The sequence below is a fragment of the Ochotona curzoniae genome, unplaced genomic scaffold (assembly GCF_017591425.1).
Source record: "Ochotona curzoniae isolate NIBS_2020 unplaced genomic scaffold, NIBS_Ocur_1.0 scaffold_3835, whole genome shotgun sequence".
NCBI classification, from domain to species: domain Eukaryota; kingdom Metazoa; phylum Chordata; class Mammalia; order Lagomorpha; family Ochotonidae; genus Ochotona; species Ochotona curzoniae.
The window spans coordinates 21,614,181-21,634,981 of record NW_024467114.1 but is presented as its reverse complement, the minus strand read 5'-3'; the positions used below and the strand labels follow the sequence as shown (position 1 = coordinate 21,634,981).

The window sequence follows — 20,801 nt, the reverse complement described above, 5'->3', positions numbered from 1 at the left end:
CAAGAAATACTTTTGGAAGTTGAGATCATTGCTGCACCGTACATTAAAGCACAGCAAAGATCATGGCACAAATTGGCAGAAGTTGGGACTACAAGTAGGAGAATCCTGTCTCACCCTGGGTAGAGATATCTTCTAGAAAATGCTTCCTAACCCATTGGGGCCGATGAGAGACTCACTCAGCAGAGAACTCCCATGAACATTATGTTCTCAACAGATCTGGGTAGGCCTCTGAGTGGGACAGGCGGACCTGCTGGCTTGCTGCCAGCCTTTCCACGGCATGGGTTCCTTGAGGGATACACTCTGTTCCCTGCGGTCTTTCTACGATGGGCAGCAGCTGCAGAATGGAGTTAATACAACCTCTGTTTGTTGCTTCTTTGGCCTGAGCCAACTAGACGTAGCAATTTGACCCAAACAGCCGAGATTTTATGGCTGACCTGGTGGGATCCAGCCGCATCTGGAGGAACTAGAGGCGAGGCAGGCGATGAATTGCCAAGGGCCAGCCCCGCAATCCTTCTATGAAACTACTGTGGGCAACTTACGCCTGGGAGGGATGTTGCCTTGTCCAGAGTAGAACCATTTTGGAAAAATGGTTCAGTTGTTTTCTCTTTGCTATGGTTTGCTTCGTTCTGGCTAAACCTGCCTTTCCCCATTTGGGGAGAGTGCAAAGTCAAGCCCACCAGCTTCTGACCCATTTCTCTTCATATATTTTGGGTCATATTGCCACACAGCTTCCCTTACTTTTAATGGGGACCTTTTTTCTTTTTTAAAAAAAAAAAGCCTGGCACACTGTTATTCCATTGTTTCCCCCCTTTCATCTCTATCATTATTAATTTTCACCGTGTTATTTTCTTTCTGTGTTATTAGCCCAAGGTTTGTATGATGTCATTGCTCCCCAAGTTTTGTGTCTTTGTTTTTCCCAGGCTGGAGTTGTAATGCTTGGTTTCAGCCTGAGATGGAAATGTACAAACAGGCATTATAACAGGATAGCTTTCCTGCCTACACACAGCATGGGGGACTGGATGTGTGGGGTCCCATGTGCCTCATTGTGTTCCCTGATCCAAGCCAAAGTGGGGTGATGCGGTAGAGAGCCATTTGTGGTCATAATTAAAGGGTCAAGGGAAGGATTGTTGGGGATCACTAAAGGGCCAGCTTAGAGCAGTGTCAAGTGCTTAGGTGGGAGTTCAGTAAATATTTTTTTCACTAAAGTTTGATGTGCTGATAGAATTTAACCTAGCAAATAGAATGTTCAGGGAAAACTTTAACATTAGTCTTCAAAGATGTGGGAAAGGCAGCATTAGGTGGAAGCGACAGAGAAGTTGCAAAAGGAATGTTGCCAGCCTCTGTTCCCCCACAGGCCTCTGCTCACTCTTGCAGACAGAGCCTGAGTAGGTTGTGGGGTCCTGGCCTCCCCAGCTTCCTGGCTGGTTCCTGCAAGTGCAGGTTCTTGCTGAACTCCTTGTGTCCAGCTGGAGATGCTTGCCTCTGTCACAGCTTTGAGCCATGCTTTTGGGAATCAGCAACCAACTCGCTGATTCAATTCATCCCAGAATTTTAGCTTTAGGACTTAGCATAATTGGAAAGGAACATGATAAATTGAGAGATGTTTCCACTTTCCTTTCTTTCTGTTATTCCTGGTGTTTAATATTCTTTCACTCCCATCTATTCTTTCTTTTTAAGATTTATCATTTATTATTATTTGAGAGGCAGATTTACACAGAAAGGAGAGATGCATAGAGAGAAATCTTCCATCTATTGGTTCATTCTCCAAATGACCACAGTGGCCGGAGTGGAACCAATCCAAAACTAGGAGCCAAAAACTTCTGGCTCTCCCACATGGGTGCAGGGATCCAGCTGAGTTATCCTCTGTTGTGTCCCCAGGTTATAGGAGGGAGCAGATCAGAAATGGAGCTGCGGGGACTCAAGGCAGCGCCCATATGAGATGCTGGTGATGCAGGTGGAGGATTGATCCACAAAGCCATGGTGCTGGCCCTTCGCACTTCATCTTTGAAAATTTATTTTATTTTTTCTAAAGGCAGAGGGGAGGGGAGGAGGAAGGAGGAGAGAGAGAGAGATAGAGAAAGAGAGAGAGAGAGAGAGATAGCTTCCATTTTCTGGCCAGGGCCCATGATGACAAGATTGAAGCAAGGACTTCGGAAGCCAGTCCATGTCTCTCATGTATGTGTCAGGAATTTCTGGAGCCATTTCTGGAGCCATCATCTGCTGCTTCCCAAGGTGCACATCGGCAGGAAGCTGGACTCAGAAGTGGAACCAGGACTCAAATTCATGAGACGTGGGCATCCCAGGTAGAATCTGTACTGTGCTTAATGCCTGCCCTCAAGTTTTGAAAAAGGTATATTTAGTCTGAAAAAAAAAATGACAAAGAAAGGGACACACACACACACACAAGACACATGCACAGAGAGAGGGAGAAAGATTGAGAGAGATGTCTTTCATCTGTTAATTCTAGTATACTCCCCAGGCACTGCAGCAGACAAATCTCGACTGGACCAAAGCCAGGCACCTGTAACTCCATCCAGTTCTCTCACAAGGGTGGTAGAAACCCTAGCACCTGGACCATCATCCTCTGCCTTCCCAGGCACACTAGCAGGAAGATAAGTCAGAAGCTGATCACCCAAGACTCAGGTCAGCCCTGGATTCCAGGGTAGCAAGCAGCAACTTAACCTGCTCTGCCACAACAGCTCCTTCACCCCCTCAAGCTTTAATACTTATCTTGATGTGGGCATTAACATCTGGTGCTGCTGATCCCTCTGCTTTGGGATTTTTGGCTCTTGACCTTTCCCTTGGTGTTCTCTACACTTCAGCCCATGAGAATTCTTACTTAATCTGTACCCTAAGAGATATAGGTTGGTAGGCCTGGTAGTTACTAGCAATGGGCATGGGAAAAGCCCAGCAGTGGCCAAGATAGCCTTCTCTTGTGAGCCCTCAGAGGGCAGCAACTGTGCTGCCCTGGAATGTCTTGATGCCCAAGTGCCAGGTGCAGTGGGAGATGTCAGCAGATGACCCCTGGTGGCCACTGAGTCAGTGTAATCACATTGGTCATTGAGGGTGACTAGTTGTGCACCACACACCTGCGTATGTGTCTGTGTTTTTGTAAGAACTTAATGTATGCAGCTCTCAGTGTCTGTGTGATGGACTGATAAAAATTCAGTTCATTTGGCTTCTCTCTCTGACTTTTTTTCCCCTGGATCTTCCTTGTCTTCTCAGTGTTTAAAGACTGCAGGCCCCAGCAATCAATTGAGACGTATTCCCCATTTGTGCTCATCCATGGCTTGGATCCACTGCCTCAGGATAGTTCCCACATTCATATTGCCAGCGCCCCAGTTAGGTCCACGTGTCTGTTCCACATCTCCGCTGGGATGTCTGGTTGGTTCACCAGGATCTCGAACTTCAGTGGCCCCAAAACAGCACTGGATCTCAGCCTTCCCTAGAACTTAGTCCTTTCCAGCTGTGATGTCAGCTCCATTGCTCCATTTGTCTCAAGTCATCTACTATGGTACTTTGATTCCCAGTTCTCTTGTATCTTGTGTTGAAGTGTTAGCAAAGCTTGACAGCAAAATTTTACAAGTGTGTCTGACTACTTCCACGACCAGGCTGGCTTTAGGATCATTTTGTAGGGTCAGCCAGTGTCCATTGAAAAGTCTCAGATGATACCACTTGGTTGAGACCAACTCTTCAGTGGATGCTCATCTTATTGGGAATCAGGTCTGAAGAACAAGCACGGTGCATCAGGCCCCGCCTGTTATGGCTCCTGGTGGCGCATCTGACTTCCCCCCTCACCTCCCAAAGCATCCGGCTTTCTTGCCTGTCCAGCAGTTCTCCTGGCCTCCTTGCTAGATCCATGTGTCCATAGTATGTTCACATTTGCCCTTTCCTGAACCTGCGACATGCTTCTCCTTTCTTCACTCAGGTCTCTGAATTAAATGTTTTCTTGTGGGAAGGTCATTGCTGACCGTTCTCCCCAGTGGCACCTTACCCAGTGATTCTGCTCCCTTCTCTGCTTCATTTTCAGCGGAGCCCACACCAGGGCCTGACCCTGCACACGTGTGTGTGAAATGTCTTCGCCTGCTTCAGACTCAGCTCTAGGAGGATGTGATGTTCCTTGTGCTCACATCATGCCAGGGCCTGGAACAGCACAGAGCTCATCCAGGCCAGCCCACTCACTGTTGAGTGAGTCTGTGCCATTGGCTTAATGTTTTCATGTGATCATTTGGGGATCAAACTTGTTTCTGTCTCCCAAATGAATTAGAAGTTTCTGTTCTACTTTAGGCTCTGTTTTTGTTGTTAGGAGAACTTGCCTCTTTCATAGCTCACACTACTGTGTGTCGCATGTTTGATGGTGGGAAAATTATTGGAATACACGGAAATAGGAAAATCTGTCACAGTGAACAATAATGTGAAAATAGATGTTGTGTTCATACTGCATATAGATTGTATGGTAATCAGTGGGTGTTGAAATAGAAAAGTCTAGTATGTCATTATCTAACATTTTCTACAAAACATATTATAGCTGAAGCTTCCCTATCACAAGTGTTTGAAACCAGGAGAGTGTACATTTTTTTTCAGATTTAGGAATATGCACATAAACATAATATAATACCTTGGGAATGGGCCCTACATCTGAATACAGACTTCCTTCATGCATCGTGTATGCCTTTTATGCATTTCCTGAAGATAATTTCATACAGTATTGGACTGTGACCCATCACAGGAGTCATGTGTTATATTTCTTTTTTTGTTTGTTTATTTTTAGGTTTTTATTTATTTATTGAAAAGCAGAGTTACAGAGAGAGGAGGGAGAAGCAGAAGCAAAGAGGGGTCTTCCATTGACTGGTTTACTCCCCACTGGCTGTAACATTGGAGCTGGATCCAGAAAAGCCAGGAGCCATGACTGCAGGGGCCCAAAGAATTGGGTTGTCCTCTGCTGCTTTCCCAGGCACATAAGCAGGGAACTGGGTTGGAGGTGAAGCAGATGGGAATTGAACTGGTGCCTTTATGGGATGTCAGCACTGCAGGCAGCAACTTTATTTTTTTTAAAAAAAGATTTTATTCATTTTTATTGGAAAGGCAGATATACAGAGAGGAGGAGTGACAGAGAGGAAGATCTTCCATCCAATCGTTTACTCCCCAAGCGTCCGCAGTAGCTAGAGCTGCGCCAGTCTGAAGCCAGGAGGAGCCCTTTGTGGTCTCCCATGCAGGTGCAGGGTCCCAAAGCTTTGGACCATCCTTGACTGCCTTCCTAGGCCACAGGCAGGGAGCTGGATGGGGAGTGGAGCTGCCGGGATTAGAACCGGTGCCCATATGGGATCCTGGCGTGTTCAAGGTGAGCACTTTAGCTGCTATGCTATGGCGCCGGGCCTTGCAGGCAGCATCTTAACCCAGTATACCACAAGGCAGGCCCCAAGTGTGATATTTCCTAGCACATGTCAAGACCCCACAAGTTTCAGATTTGGGATTTTTTTATTCTGTATGCTGTTACCTGTGTAGACAAGAGACTGACAAGATGTGTTCAGTGTCACGGTTTTACAGAGCAAGTAAACATCACACACAGTAAGCATCTTCTGCATATCAGACACACCACTTTTCTGCTTTCAATTCCTCCCGCTGTTGCCCTGGGAAACCTCCTGCTGGAAGGAGGGCCATTTGTGGGCTGTGCAGTCCCCTGGGGATGACGTATGTAGGTCAGATTCTGTGTCGGTGAGATAACTGTGTAACAGAGTGCTGCGAAGGCCCACTCAGTGGCCCATGGAGTGGCTAAGGCATCCGGGGTGCTTCGCATGCTCTCAGGCGGTCAGTAGCCATGGAGTCTGGCATCGTGACTGTCAACTTCTGCCCGCTGGTGGCCAGCCCTTCTTGCCATTCTCTGTGCAGCATGTGCCATGCTTGGTCTCTGCACAGGCTCTGGCCTTCTCTGCCTGTTGGAATGGAAGCTCTTCTAGGGCAGAAAATGTGTCTGATTCATATTTTCTGTTCCCTGCCAAAACTGGCAGGATGCCTGGCCCAGAGCAGGGGCTCGAAAAATGTTTGTTGAACAAATTCATGGATGTTTTAGTCAGCTAGCTCTGAGTTGTACAGTGTAAAGGATGAACCAGCAGAAAAGTCCAGGTTCATAGCCCAATGTCATGTCTGCTAAAAGCTGCTTTTTTTTTTTTCTGTTGACACTTTCGTCTTATTTTTGATGTTAGATCTTCTGAGAAGCTGTTTCATGATGAAACCTTTGTTAAAAGTAACTTTCAAAGGCAATCCTGGCTGACTTTTTCCTTTAAAAAGTAGGGCATAGGTTGTGAATTTCCTTAGCAACACGCTGCAAGTCAATGATATTTTAGGGTAAGCACTTTCATGGTATGCCACCTTTCTTTCTAACAACTGCATCTTGGGAAATAGATGGTATGCCGCTTAGAAGTTGGTGGCTTCCATGAGTTTGAAAAAGGAAGCTGGTAGATCGATAATACATTCTAAATCTATGAAATCGATCTGTGGCATCTCCACTTCCTCCTGTGGCCCTTGGGAGAGTCTGCTCACAGCCCTGGTGAGCGAGCCGGACCGACCTTAGCCCAGGAAGGCTATCAGATGAGCTGCTGGTTGATGCTGGCATTTCCAGGTCAGTCTGAAAGTTCCTTGCTCTGTAACGAGCAGCAATGTGATGACAGCCATGGGCCCAGAGCGCCCTATCGCTGGAGGCATCTCTACTCTTACTAGCACCAGGAGGCAAGGCTACAGCACGCAGGTGTAAGCTGGCCGCCCTTCTGTCCCAGGAGCGAGCACCTTTGGAAGGTGCTGAGGCTGCTGGCGCTCCCGGCCCCATTGTGCAGATGTCTTTACAAGTGTCTCGCTGGTGACCAGAAAGTTACTTTGTCAAAATGACAGATGGGCTTCGAGCAGCCCCTCCACCCTGTCTGTTCCCCAGGATGCCGTCTCCACGTGCTTGTCAAGATCAGGTTATTTTTGTAACTCCCAACAGCATGTGTGCGGGCTTTGTCTGGACAGTCCGCGAAAAATCTTCCATTCTGTACACCACACAGCTTGTGTTGTCCCACAGGAATCAGGGGCGGGTGGGGGGGTTCTGAGTAGGGTCATTGTGATCCAGACAGGAGTCAGATGCTGGTCTCGAAAGTGACAACCCTCCAGCACCCATCGGGTTGGGGAAGTGATGCTGCCACCAGCAGTTGTCAGCAAGCTCTAAACGTTCAGTGTCTATGGTTGAACACACTCCTGTTTGGCAGAGAATCCCGCATGTGTGTCATTTGAAAGGGGCCAATAGTCCTTCTTTTAAAACCAAAAATCCCAGCTTCTATGATGAATCAGGAAAAGGGACCCTCAAAATAGTAGCTCTGGACACCCCTTTCCATAAGGCATGACACTAACCTCCCAAAGAAGTCGTTCTTATTTTGTTATTTTTTAAGTCCTTAGTCTTACCATCTTCCTTCCTCCAGTTGGCCAATGGCCAGCTCTGTGCCGTGTCTCAAGGCCCTGGAAAGCCCCATGCACGTCCTTGTTGGAGATCCTCCTGGCCTGTGGAGTGCAGTGCCCCGAATCGATCCCATTATGCTCTCCATAGTTAAAAGGAATTTAACTGGAAAGGTATAAAAATATTCATAGGATTTCATCACCTCTTTCTTTTTTATTTTCTTGTTTGGACAAGGGAAAAGCTGATTCATTTTTCACTATGTGCTGAAGGGTGCCCGGCAGTATAAAGTAATCAGAGGTGGAGGGTGAGACCACTGGGCCACTGGTATGTGAAGCCGTGTTCCCCGGAGGGGCTTCTTCCACCCTTATCTCTATTGCAAATTTTTCCAAGTGGGGACTGTCCTGGAAATTGTCTCTGCAGCCCCAGTTGCATCCTGTCCCAGATGTTGGAATCTGTTTTGGGTTAGAGAGGAGAGAAGATTTGACTTGAGCCTTCGGGTACAAATAAAGGAAGGAGGCCAACAGTTACTTCTCTCTGTTAATGTCCCCAACTTGGTGACCTGGCAGAAGCGGGCACAGTCTATCTTTGGCTTTGCAAGTGGAGTGGCAGAGCTGCATTTTCAACAGGGACTCTGGGCTGAGCCATCGGCTGCTTGCTGTCCATCCTGTGGCTGTTACGTGGGTCCGTGGTGTTGCCAGCAGCCCCCGTATGGTGTATGATCTGATAAAACACACACAGTGCTACTTTCTTCGGGCTACCGTTTTTATTGGGTGGATATTTCTTTTGTTTTCTGCCATCTCTAATGTTTTGGTTCTATTTCAAAATATGATTAAACAGAGCGCCGAGCTGTTTGACACCGCCCTGCTTTCAATCAGAGCTGCGCTTGGGCAGCCGGCACATTCTAATGGTCCGTGTTTCTTTCTTCTCAGAGTTTCATGAAAAGGGCAACAGAGGCAGGGGGTGGGAGGAAGACCACACCTAAACCCTGAAATAAAATGTAGCACCCCAAACAATTCCACCCACGCCCACAAACTAAAGTCCATTAAAATAAAAAGAAGAAAATGTTAGGTAACTTCAACACCAAACCGCCTTCCTTGTGACTCCCCCGTCGCTCTGCTGGCCCACGTCCTGTTTTCGAGGTACAGTATTAGGAGAACACTGTCACTCAGTGATGTATGAGGGCAATATATCATAGCACTTGGTCTTTGTAGAGGATATGGGTACTAAAAGACACAATCCTGGCCAGACGGAACAGCGGGGCGTCTCACTTCTTCCCTCCACCCTCCTGCCTTTTTTCTTTAATCTCCCTCTGTTTTGTGTTGCAGAGAAGTGAATTTCTTCATGGGATATGACTTGTTGCAAAATAATCGGAGGGCCCCAGTGGGCTTCATAAAGTCTTTCAAATGGTTGGGCTTCAAGGGCAGCTTTGTTCCGAGTGTGTGCCGTTAGCGGGGCCGGAGGAGGCGGGCTCTGCCAGGGCCCAGGTCTCCTGGGGGAAAGGCTCACGGAACCCAGACAGGAGGAGGAGAAACAACACTTGCAGATGTAGCGCAAGGAGTTGCATGATGTCCTTGCAAGATAGTTTTTATCGTCAAGTCTCCAAAGTGCTGGCCGCAGGAGGCCGCAAACCTCTCAGCAGAGTCTACCCTCCTGCCCAAATGGAAGAATTGAGAAGACTTGGATGGTTTGGGTCCAAGTTCTGGTCTGTCTTACAAATGAGCAGGCGCTCAGAGCCTGGGCAGTGTTTTTTGAGTATTTAAGTCAGAGACTTAAGCTGTCTTTTCTTTTTTTTTTTTTTTAAAGATTTATTTTTATTATTTTTTCATTGGAAAGGCGGATATACAGAGAGGAGAGACAGAGAGGAAGATCTTCCGTCCGATGATTCACTCCCCAAGTGAGCGCGACGGGCCGATACTATGCCGGTCCGAAGCCAGGAGCCTCTTCCGGGTCTCCCACGCGGGTGCAGGGTCCCAAAGCTTTGGGCCGTCCTCGACTGCTTTCCCAGGCCACAGGCAGGGAGCTGGAAAGGAAGTGGGGCTGCCGGGATTAGAACCGGCGCCCATATGGGATCCCGGGCATGCTAGGTGAGGACCTTAACCACTTGCGCCACCGCGCCGGGCCCAAGCTGTCTTTTCTAAAAGGCACTATTTTTACTTGTGTTTTCCCAATGAAACTATAAAGCATCAAGGTTTATAATGGCGTGAAAATGGGGCATGCTTAATAAAGACAAACATTGAAATTCCGAACTGCAGGGAGAGATGGCTCGTGGTAGCCTCTGACTCAAGCTGGGGAGCACGGTGACTCAAACACGGCTGTGGGACCAGACAGTCTTGGGCTTGAATCTCTCTTCTGGCTAGCCCTGTCTGCCGGGGCGAGCCGTTTCACATCCCTGGGCTGCAGTTTTCTGATCTGTAAAAATAGAAGTGATGCCTTGTTCAGGATTGTTGCAAGGGTTTGATAACAAAACACACAAGTGATTGGCATGGTGTGGCCGGACTACAGCAATGTCAGATGCTGATGTCTTTAAAATTCAGCAACCTGCCTGGAAAGCTCCGTGTCACTTCGTTGTCTGGTCCAGGCGGGTCCACTCTGGCTGTGACCTTGATGTGAAAGGGTTCGACAGAAACCCTTGTGAGTGCAGGGACCCTGGAGGTGCTCCTATAGGTTAAATGCTGAAGGCTTCACATGGGGCCCCCAGATGAGACACCCCAGAATGCACTCAGCGCGGGGAGAGAGAGATCTTGGGAAACCATTTCTCTCCCTTTGGGAATTTGGCCTTCCTCTTTCAACCTCAGTATCCCTACCCTGGAAATTGTTTTGTTAGTGTTCTCTCTCTCTGTCTCTCTCTCTCTCTTTCTTTCCCCAGCTTTTGTACACGTCCTCTTGAGCAGAGAAAGACCCAGAACTCTGTGCTTCTACATGTAGGCTTTGTGGCAGGGCAAATTGCCTTTAATTCTTTCCCTTCTGGCTCTTTCTATGTAAGAGTTATGAGTAAGTCAGTTGTCCTATCAGTAACGACAAGCAGGTCAAAGCTTAATTAAAATAATAAATCAGCAATCAGATTTAATGCTGCCATTGGCAACCACTGGGCTATCCCAGGTTGCTGTCTTACTTTCTGAGTCGCTGAGAACAGATGATGTCCAAAGCAGACAGGCTGGAGCAGGTGCAGGCTTGCGCTACCTCTGTCTGCGTGTGTGTAGTCACCTGTGGGGACTTCTCCCGACCCCTGTCCCAGAGGGGAAAACGCTGTGATTATCCCATTTCCCTCTGAGTAGTAATGGAATATGCATCTTTTGGGTCTTTGGATACTGTTCAAACAGTTCTTTCTTCAGCTTTTGCCTACAATTACACATTCTGGAATCTTCAGAGCTTGGAGTCAGGTCTGCCTGCTGAAATCTTAGCCCATTTGTTCCATGTCACTTTTGTGAGGTTACCTTGTACTGGAGCAAGCAGCGTGGCAGGAGACCTCACCTGTCTGATCCAGAAAGTCTCCAGACTAGCTCAACAAAATACTAGTCTATCCCTAAAAACCTCAGGAGCTGTGTCAGATCTAACCCAGTTCCAGCGTGATACATCCTATACGTGCTGAGCCTTAGCCGCTCACCTTCCTGGCTGGTCCCTTAATCCAGGCCTGGGAACCGGATACTGCTCCCAGCCGCACTGCTCGCTGGCTGAGAGACCCAAGACACACAGCTCCAGTGTGCCCAGTCCTGTATCTGTGAGGATGGCTGGCATACAGTCTGTAGGCTCTGTAGAAGGAGGGTGCTGTGTACCCGTGAGGTCTTCCTCTCCTAATTGGGAATTGATAGAGATGGCCCGCGAGATGCTGGGTCCCCAGTTCAGCAGCATCGTCCAGTCCCCGTGGGTTCTGGGGTTGCAGACGGGGCAGGCGGGACCCTTTAACGGGGAGTTCGCCTCTTTGACTTCCTGCATGGGGAGACTAGAAATTTCGGTGAGAATACACACCTTGATGTTGGATCTGTTCCTCCTCCTTGGAAACTTGACCCAAGACGCCTGTGTTTCTAAAAACAGCTTCCGATGTGAGTAAGCTTGAGGCTGACCCCGTGGGACACTCCTGTGTGCCTCCTTGGTGAAGCTCTCTGCTAGGAAGACGGGGCCAAATGTTGCACCCACTTGAGCTCCCTGACTCAAGTTGGGCTCTTGGTTCCCTGGAATGTTCCCCATCCGCCTGTCTCCCTGGGGGGCAGAGGGTGGCAGAGGGTGCACGGCAGGCAGGAGGGCTTGGGCAATCTGCTCATGTCTAACTCTGAGGGCTTGAACAATTTTGGAAAAGAGGAACTTTCCAGCCTTTCTCTTTCCCTCTCCCCCACAATGACGTATGTGTGTGCCAAGCCTTTGATTCTGCAGCCCTGCCACCTCCACTACTGGCTCCGTTGCCACGTACAGTGTCTGATACAGAGCAGCCAACAGTGGAAGAGACAGTGCATTTGGGATGGACACAGGTCCATTTCTGGGTATTTACAGTTTGGTGGTGAATTTGTAAAGGCAGAAGAATCTAGAAGCCCCTTCCCCATTTATGACTCCTGTGGTGAAACGACAGGAAAGCATGTGAGTGCTTGTGTGTGTGTGTGTGTGTGTGTGTGTGTGTGTATGCGCGTGTGTGTGTGCATGTGTATGTGTGTGTATGGTGGAGACCCAAGGACTTCTGGTTTAGCAATGAGTGTCAACCCCTGCCTCTTCATTTCCCCCTCATGGCACTGCCAGACTCTGTGTTTCACTGATATACTGAGATTCATGCATTGGGGCAGCAAAACCAAACAGGCAGACAAATATTTCTAAAACTCACGACTTCTCAGTCTTCTTGATTTTCTGAAAAAGAATCTGGCACTTTGAATTTGCTCCATTTGCCAAATGACAGCTGCCTGCCTCCACAGCAGGCCACGCTTCCCTGAGATCAAAGGCAGAGGACGCCGCCTTCTGGGGGAGACTCCGGTGTGGTCTGCCCACCTTCCTGGCCTGGCTCTGGCCTCCCCAGCTGCAGGAGAAGCCGACATGGCCCCTGCTATTCCCATTTTCCTTCTTATCTCAAGACTTCTGAGGTTCTTCCATAGTCACTAAGGAAATTTTGTGGAAAATATGTATTGTAAAAAGTACTGTTTTGCAGCAAAATCAACCTGTCTTTTAATTCTATTTCTGACTCGAATTTTTTTGAGGTGCACTGTGCTTCTCTTCCCTCGTTACATTCATCCCACAAGCAGCGATGTTTCCCCTTCCCAGGTTCTTACTTTATGATTCTTTTTAATACAAGCGAAAGGTCAGGTAAAATTTTCCATATTCCATAGGAGGATTGGTTCTGGAAAACTCTTTGGAAAAAAGAAAATATCTTCAAGACCTGGGCTTGGAATAGAGCGCTAGCATCTCAGAAACTTTCTGTTTCTTGTTGAGGAAAGCAGCTGGTGTGTGCAGGGGGTGCCATCTTCTCTGCACCCCTCCACTCTGCCCTCCTCTGGGGGAGAGAATCTCCTTTGCAGCAGCAGACACTGCTCTGGACGCTGGGGATCCCTGCTCTGGGCCACTGGTCCGCAAACCGGAGCTCTCGGTGCTGCCATCTAGTGGCAGCTCTCAGACACAGCGTGCCGGCTGCCGGCATCCTGTTTGAACTTGGCTGCGTGCGACTTCTCTGTGGTTTGGCACACATCCTCCTGGAGTTCTGTTGCAGCCATGTAGATTTTTTTTTTTACTCACTGTGCCCCCTTTTTATTTGTAGATGCGGGCACTTACTTCATCTGCTGCGCCTCCAGAGGCTGTGCTCTGGGCTGTGGTGTATCTGTTGCAGGTTTTTTTGCAGGGTCAGAGTTCTGATGACAGGACAGTTGCCAGCCTGCTGAGCCCAGAAAGCGATTGACAGGAGGGATGTGCCGAATGCTGTCTTTCACCGATGAGGTTCCTATTTTAGTGAGCTCTGAACAACTCTGAATTCATTTTTAATTGTTATTTATTTATTTTTAGCCACCATTGCTGTTGTTCTTAGATCTGGGTAGTGTCAAATTCCAGCTGGAATAAGCAGAAAATGGGAGATACCAGGCTAGCTTTCAAAGGCTCGACAGACACTGTCGATAGATACCCGCGCTGAAGCAGCCCTCCTCGCTCCCAGAAAGCAGCTGGTGTGTTCCTGCCTGTGTGACGGTAATGCTGCAGGCCCTGGGAGTGACTGCACCTGTCAGCTCAGCTCACGTGCTGCCTCACAGCTACCTGGAAGACACCGTTCTCTACAGGCAGCTCAGAATACAGACACCAATTGGCGATTGGCTGTGTCTGCATCCTGAATATCTGTCTGATGGAGCCCCTCAGTGACACACCTCTAGCTTGGGACATCCAAAAAGCTCACGGAAAATGGAATGGAAAGATAGACATGTATTTCTGTGCAAAAAAAAAAAAAAACACAAAAGCTAATGCATTATGTCTATTACCATTCAACTGTGTGGATTTCAAAAAACTGTACCAGAGTGACTATGCTGTAGTTTCGTCCTCTCTGACAAAGTGCCTTTGTATTTCTATTCCATACCTGCTTCTCCCCGTGTTCCTAGCCTCGGTACCTCACACAGACATTGGGCGTGAGAGGGAGTTTTTGGTAAAGGAGCACATGTGCAAATTTGAACCCAGAGCTAATAAGTGTGCAGAAAATATGAGCTGGTACCAGACCACGGCTGGGGGATGAACAGTGAACTGGAGGAGCCTGAGCTGGGGTCACAGCAGTGGGCTGGGGCGGGGGAGGGTGGGAAGGGCATGAGGCTGCCACAGATGGAGGGGGGACTTCTGGAGGTGTGGCTTGGCCGCACCACCTCTCTCTGCAGACCCTGGTCCCAGGACAAGTGTGTGTGGGGGGCTCTTGGCAAAGTCTGGGACAGCAGAGTGAGTGTTCTTCACAAACTTGTGCTTGACTTTGCTCTGTAGCCATCAGAGCTGGTGAAGGAGGCAGAGCATGCAGACTCCCTGCGGGGTGGGGGGTTCTAGAGTTTTCCTGGCTTTCTCTGGGGACTGGGGATTCCGTGTGGGTACTCCACATCCCTGCCAATCAGACAGCCAGGGAATAACCGGATACTGCAGCCCCCACCGATGTGAACTTTCTAGACCCTCCGAGTGTAATCAGAAGGAGGAAAATCCCCCTAAACCCACAGCCAAGATTTGGGTTTGTTCTGCTTCTCTCTCTCTCCAGATGTGAGTCTACAAACCATCTGGTTGGAATAAGTTCTGTGCTGGACTGTAATTACAAGCTATTTATTATGGATCTTGGGATCCTGTTATGCATTCTGACTGGCTCCCAGGTTTCTCATTTAGCAGCGAGTTCCTGTATTTAAGAGAGTGTGAACCTTCCTCTCTGTCCTCACACCCCTGTGACTGCCAGAGAGCTCTGAGCTCCCTGGGTCTCAGGGGGTCTTCCCTCCGGGGAGGGGGTGCGGTGGAGGCCAGATTTGCTGAAGGCACAAATGCTTCTGGGGAACAAATTCACAGTTATCCCACAGTAGGGGAGTCTGAGTGAAAATACAGCCTGCACTAGTCATGTTTTGCAAAAGAGAAGCCGCTGATAACAACACCGTGCTGTACTTCCCGGGGGTTATGGCCGATGGCTTCGAAAACGGAAGCAGATCATAGAAAGCTAAATGGAATTCAGTTTTTTTTGGTGTAAAATGCCTTGAAATCCATGCACATGAAAGAATCTTAAAATGTTCATGCAAAATGCATATTACGAAAAATGTATGCATGGATTTAAAAATTAATTCTTCAAAATGGTTACTTCCTTATTTGTATTTACTTAAAATGCAGAGTGACTGGAAGAGACAAAGACTAAGCTTTTCTATCTACTGAGTCACTCCCCAAATTCCCACACTAGCCAGGGTAGGACCAGGCTAAAGGGAAGAACCTGGCACTTCATCCAGGTAGGCAAAAGACACTCACGAGCTTGGGTCATCATCCATTGCCTCCCAGGATACCATAGCCGGAAGCTCACTCCAAAGTGGTGCTGCTGGGGCTTGAACCAGCATTTAGTTGAGGGGTGCATGTGTGTCCTAAGCAGTGACGTCTAACGTGCTGTGCTACAGTGCCACCAGAATTTATGTCTTATTTTCACTTTCAGTGAAGTTTTTGAGGTCCCCTTGCATAACGTTTGAAATGTAATAAAAGTTCTAAGCATAAGATTAGGAGTTGTGGATTAAAAGTAGCTTTGCTGCCGTTGTCATTCTGAGGAAGAGTGACAGCAGGAGTTTTGGGGGGCCAGGAGCCAGAGCGGCCGGGGTTCACGTTGGACACCTCCTTCATCCACCTTGTCCTCCCGGAGGGCAGGGGCACTCCTGGAGGATAGTGAGGTCCCAGCCTGGCTGGAGGATGGGGACACCTGTGAGCCTGAGCTTCAGGACTGGGAGGCAGGTACCTGTCTTACTGGGAGCTCCCTGCTGGCTCTAACTGGCAGGGAAGGATGAGGTTAACCTCATAAGAGCACTTGCTATAAAGAGGCAGGCAGGAAGGAAGGCAGGGAGAAGAGAGAGGACACTCAGGGCCACCTCACTCCTGAAATCCCTGAATTTTATCTGAGAACACACACACACACACACACTCTCTCTCTCTCTCTCTCTCTCTCTCTCTCTCTCTCATTTGGTTCTGGACCCGGAAAGGTGAAATCATGACACTGAGGTTTCTGCATTCACTTGTGAATCTTCTCAAGGTCACTGTCAAGGCTGAGTTGGGATTTCCCACACTCCGGGGAGTCCTAGGTTCCTTACCAGGTGAGCCGGGCCGGTCCCTTGCTCCTCTGCAGCCTGCCTCCATACCAGCCAAGGAAGGTGGCTGTACATGGGTGTGTGTGCGCACCTTGGGGGCTTCAGCTTGGCATTCCCCTCGCCCACTGTGAAGTGCGTAATGCTGAAAAGTCAGCTGCCTTTCCTGAGCAGAAACTTTGTTATTTGTGAAAATGGGGATGATGACATTATTGACTCATATAGGATTTTAATGAGAACAAAAGTCGCAGCACCTCGCCTGTAGTAAGCTCTTGTTCAAGCTTAAATCTTGTTGAAGTTTTGTGACATGGTGTTTTTGGGTCATGTGCATGCAACCCATACAAGAACAGGCGCATACATCATGTTTGGATCTTTTCTAAGTCATTCTAATAGCTAACCTCTGAGGATAAAACCCAAGATGCAAATGCTCACCATGCTTTCATTAGCATAAGTGCTAATGTAATGCAGCTGTCCCATGGCTATAAAACACTGGCAACTGTGTTTCTGCTTGGCATGTGGAATATTATTTTTTCTCTTACTGAGCCGATTCAATACTCAACTTTGTCATTATTTGAGTTGGAACTTCAGATTGCTGCATTTTAATGCACTCTACTATTAAGGATTGTTGGACAGCCGTGTGAAAATATTTTTGTTCTCACGATGCAGTCCTGGCCCAGGTAGCCCAATGGGCAAAATATGATTTGCACAAATATTATCATTTCTGTAGTGTGTACTAAAAGAAACCTTAGAACGGAGTGGGAGAAGTCTCTTCCCTCAGCGTTTGGTTATCTAGGCAAAGCTGGCTTGTAAAGAAGCCGCTTTTCATTCCCTTCTCATCTGCCTCTAATCTCAAAAAACTCCCCTGTTCCCAGATGGAGATTTCTGTTCCAGGAAGAGCGAAAGCTTTTTCTTTTTCTTTCTTTTTTTTCTTCTTCTTTTTTTGGTGCAACCACAGGGTTTTCTTGGCAAGATGAAGGCAGCATAGGAAGAGGGGAACTAGGAAAACCTCAGCCATGTGTTAGGACTCTGGGGAGCCTGACTGAAGTGTGTCTCTTGTCTCTTTTTGCCCAGAACAAGGAGGTGACGTGTAAGAGAGAGAAGTGCCCAGTGCTATCGCGAGACTGTGCCCTGGCCATCAAACAGAGGGGCACCTGCTGTGAACGCTGCAAAGGTGAGCTGGCTCTGCAGGGGTTTTTACTTCCCTTTCTTTGGCCCATCCCCTTCACTCGACTCTGGGCCCGGGTGCAGCTGTGTGTGGGGAAGTGAGGTGAGGGGTGTGTGTGTGTGTGTGTGTGTGTATGTTGGAGGCTGGGAGGCAGGGGACTCTTGCTGGAGGAATGAAGGTATGGTGAACATTGCCATATACGATTTGTTTTCTAAGGCCCAGGGTGGCCCAGGGCTGGTGCAGCTCCTTTTGCGTTTCATTCCTGTGTAAGACTGCTCACATGATTCGTGTCTGACTACCCATATCAAATCATTGCCGTTTTCCCCTCCCCCACTTAACACTGGGGTACGACATCTTCATTTCTGTGGGCACATTGTCCTTGAGACATGCATATTATTCGATGGTGGGAGACTCCCAATATTCATTGCACATTTGTGATTATATTGTTGGGCGTTTGCATGTTAGCATTGTGCTGGCACGGATGCAAGAAGTGGAACACGAAGAGCATTGGGTTATAATGGTCGTAAGGAAATACTGGGATATAAGGAAATATGCTGGGAATAAGATTCTTAAGAAGGTCCTTGGGGCTTTAATGGTATATTTGGTAGGTCCCCATAGTAACTGGAAACCACTTTGCATTTTGCCTTACCTTAACTATTTTTTTTAATTAATTAATTAATTTATTTATTTTCGTTTACTGCAATGACCAAAGCTGGGTGAGTCCAGAGCCAGGAGCTTTCACAGACCTTCCACATGGGGGCTCTCCCAGGTTGTTAGCATGGAGCTAGATCCCAAAGTAGGGCAGCTAGGACTCGAACTGGTACCCATATAGGATGCTGGTGCTGCAGGTGGAGGCTGGACCTGATACGTCGAGGTGCCAGCTCCTCGTCTGACTGTGTTCTCTGTTTACACAGAACAGCAGTGTGTCATTCATATGTGGCAGAGACAGACGAGACAGCCACCTGCTGCCTTTCTGATCATGCCCGCAGCAATGATGTACCCTACTAACACTGGGGTTTTGACTTCTCTTACTTGTGAGAGTTGTTCAGTAAGAAATTGTATTAAAGCAGAAGTTTGATAATACTTTATTATTATTTTTTAAAGATTTACTTATTTTTATTGGTCAGTCAGATATACAGAGAGGAGAGACAGAAAGATCTTTCATCTGCTGATTCACTCCCCAAGAGGCCACAGCAGCTGGAACTGAGCTGATCCGAAGCCAGGAGCCAGCTTCTCTCAGTCTCCCTTGCAGGTTCAGGATCCTGAGGCTTTGGGCTGTCCTTTCCTGTTTTCCCAGGCCACAAGCAGGGAGCTGAATGTGAAGTGGAGAAGCTGGGATATGAACTGGCACCTGTATGGGATCCTGGAGCATGCAAGGCGAGGATTTTAGCCTCTGGGTTATCACATTGGGCGTGATAATACTTTATTTTAAAAACAAAGGCTATCTCGGCATATTTAGATAAAGTCATCTTACATAAAAGGCTTAATTATATTGGGAAATGATTATGTTATATAGCATGATACATAGAATATCAAATGTAAAAGGGTATATTTTTAGCTAAGAAATTGAACCTTTTGTTTTTCAGATCAATTACTGTATCAGGATCAGTGATGGATTGAGCTTTGTATTTTGAAAGACAACTATTCAAAAATACTGCCTCTTGCAGGTTCTTTTTTTTTTTTTTAATTATTTGAGAGAGTGAGATTGAGATCCTGTCTGTTTCTTTCTCTAAAACCTCCAAAACCAAGCCTGAATCAGAGCACGCCATCCAGGTCTCCCATCTGGGTGATAAGAACCCAATTATCTGATCCCTCCTTTCCAGGCAGTTGGAGTGAGAAGCCAGAACTGGGTATTGAACCCAGTACTCTGAGACGGGATGTGGACCTGTGACCCAGACAGTGGATCCAACCAAGCCCCTGGGGCCAGGTGCAGGAATGGTTGCATCATGTGGTTGGATAGCAGGCTTCCGGTGCAGGCAGTGTTTCTGGCAGAACCTTTCAGGATGTGCCTGGGAGAGCAACATCTACTTCTACTAACTGGATGAAGCAATAGTGAAAGTGGTGACCCTTGAGTTTTGTTTCTTGTTTGTCTTTCCTTTTGCTGGGGGACATCGTTTGAATGAGATCTCTAAAAATGTAATGGATTGGGCTGGTCTTGTGGTGCAGTGAATTTGAGCAACCACTTTTGACACCAGCATCCCATATAAGAGAGCCAGTTCAAATCTAGCTCCCTGCTAATGTGCCTGGGAAAGTAGCAGATGATGGCCCAAATGCTTGGGCCCCTGCCTTCCAGTGAGAGGCCTAGGTTCAGTTCTGGACTTTGACTGGTGGTCATTCGGAGTGTGAACCAGAGAATGAAAGATCTCTCTTTTTCTCCCCTTCTTAACTCTGCCACACTGCCTTTCAAATAAATTAGTAAGTAAATAAGTAATAATTTTTAGAAATTAGTAGGCTGTAGAACAACTGTTAAAATGCAGATTCCTGGGCCTTACCCAGTAATAACAGTCACTGAAATGATGATTCACTTCATCCAAACAGCAACAGGTGGGCCCTGTGGTAAGGCTTACCCAGAACCACACCCTGAATGCTCACAGCAAACAGGAACTTTAAAAAAGTTTGTTGGGGCTGGCATTATGGCATAACAAGTTAAGCTGCCACCTGTCATGCCAGCATCTCTTATGGGCATCTGTTTGAGTCCCAGCTACTCCACTTCCAATTCAGCTTCCTGCTGTTACTCCTGGGAAAGCAGTGGAAGATGGCCTGACTGCTTGGGTTCCTGTACACACGTGGGAGACCCAGATGAAGCTCTAGGCTCATGGCTTCAGCCTGGCCCTGTCCGGCCATTATTGCTGTTGGAGAATGAACCAGTGGATGGAAGATCTCTTTCTCTACTCACCCCTCTTTGTGTCTCTTCATTTCAAAGAAATAAAATTTATCTTTTAAAAAGAAAGGTTTTTTTTTGAAAAATGGAATTAACCTTTAATTTTATTTTGGCATGATAATCTGTAGTTTTTTTTTCCAACTCTGCTCATTTTGACAGACTTTTTGGATACATTTGGTATGCATGGATTTCAAGACTTCTCAAAATAAGATGATCTTTGCATTTCATTCTCTAGTCTTCGAAATGGTGCCACAGCATGTGAAGTATTATTACAGTCCCATTTTATGGATGAAGATGCAGTAACACTTGTAGGGTGCTCACCAGGCCAAATGACCACATCATGGCATAATGTCCACCTTTTAAAAGAATTTTGTGAGAAAGCTGGAGGTCTAAAGAAGTTGCAGTCTTTATTTGCCAGGTTGTACATGAAGCCTGCATCCCTCTGGGGGAAGGCTGGTAGGTGAATGTCACGGACACACACAGTCATGAACCAGTTCTTACACATCGCCTGGCACCCCGGATCATCCCAGGATCTGTTAAAGTGCCAGCTACTTGGCTTCCTCCCAGACCTACTGAATTGAAACATATCTGCCCTAA

At 47.6% G+C, this 20,801-nt stretch overlaps 1 protein-coding gene across 2 annotated transcripts in view; it reads left to right on the top strand.

Moving 5' to 3' along the window:
- BMPER (BMP binding endothelial regulator) overlaps positions 1-20,801 on the top strand; it is a 231,678-nt gene that overhangs the window by 16,437 nt on the left and 194,440 nt on the right. For both annotated transcript variants that reach the window (XM_040964857.1, XM_040964855.1), the window contains exon 3: positions 17,230-17,329. In XM_040964857.1, coding sequence (XP_040820791.1) covers positions 17,230-17,329 — 100 coding nt within the window. The remainder of the gene's footprint in view (positions 1-17,229; positions 17,330-20,801) is intronic.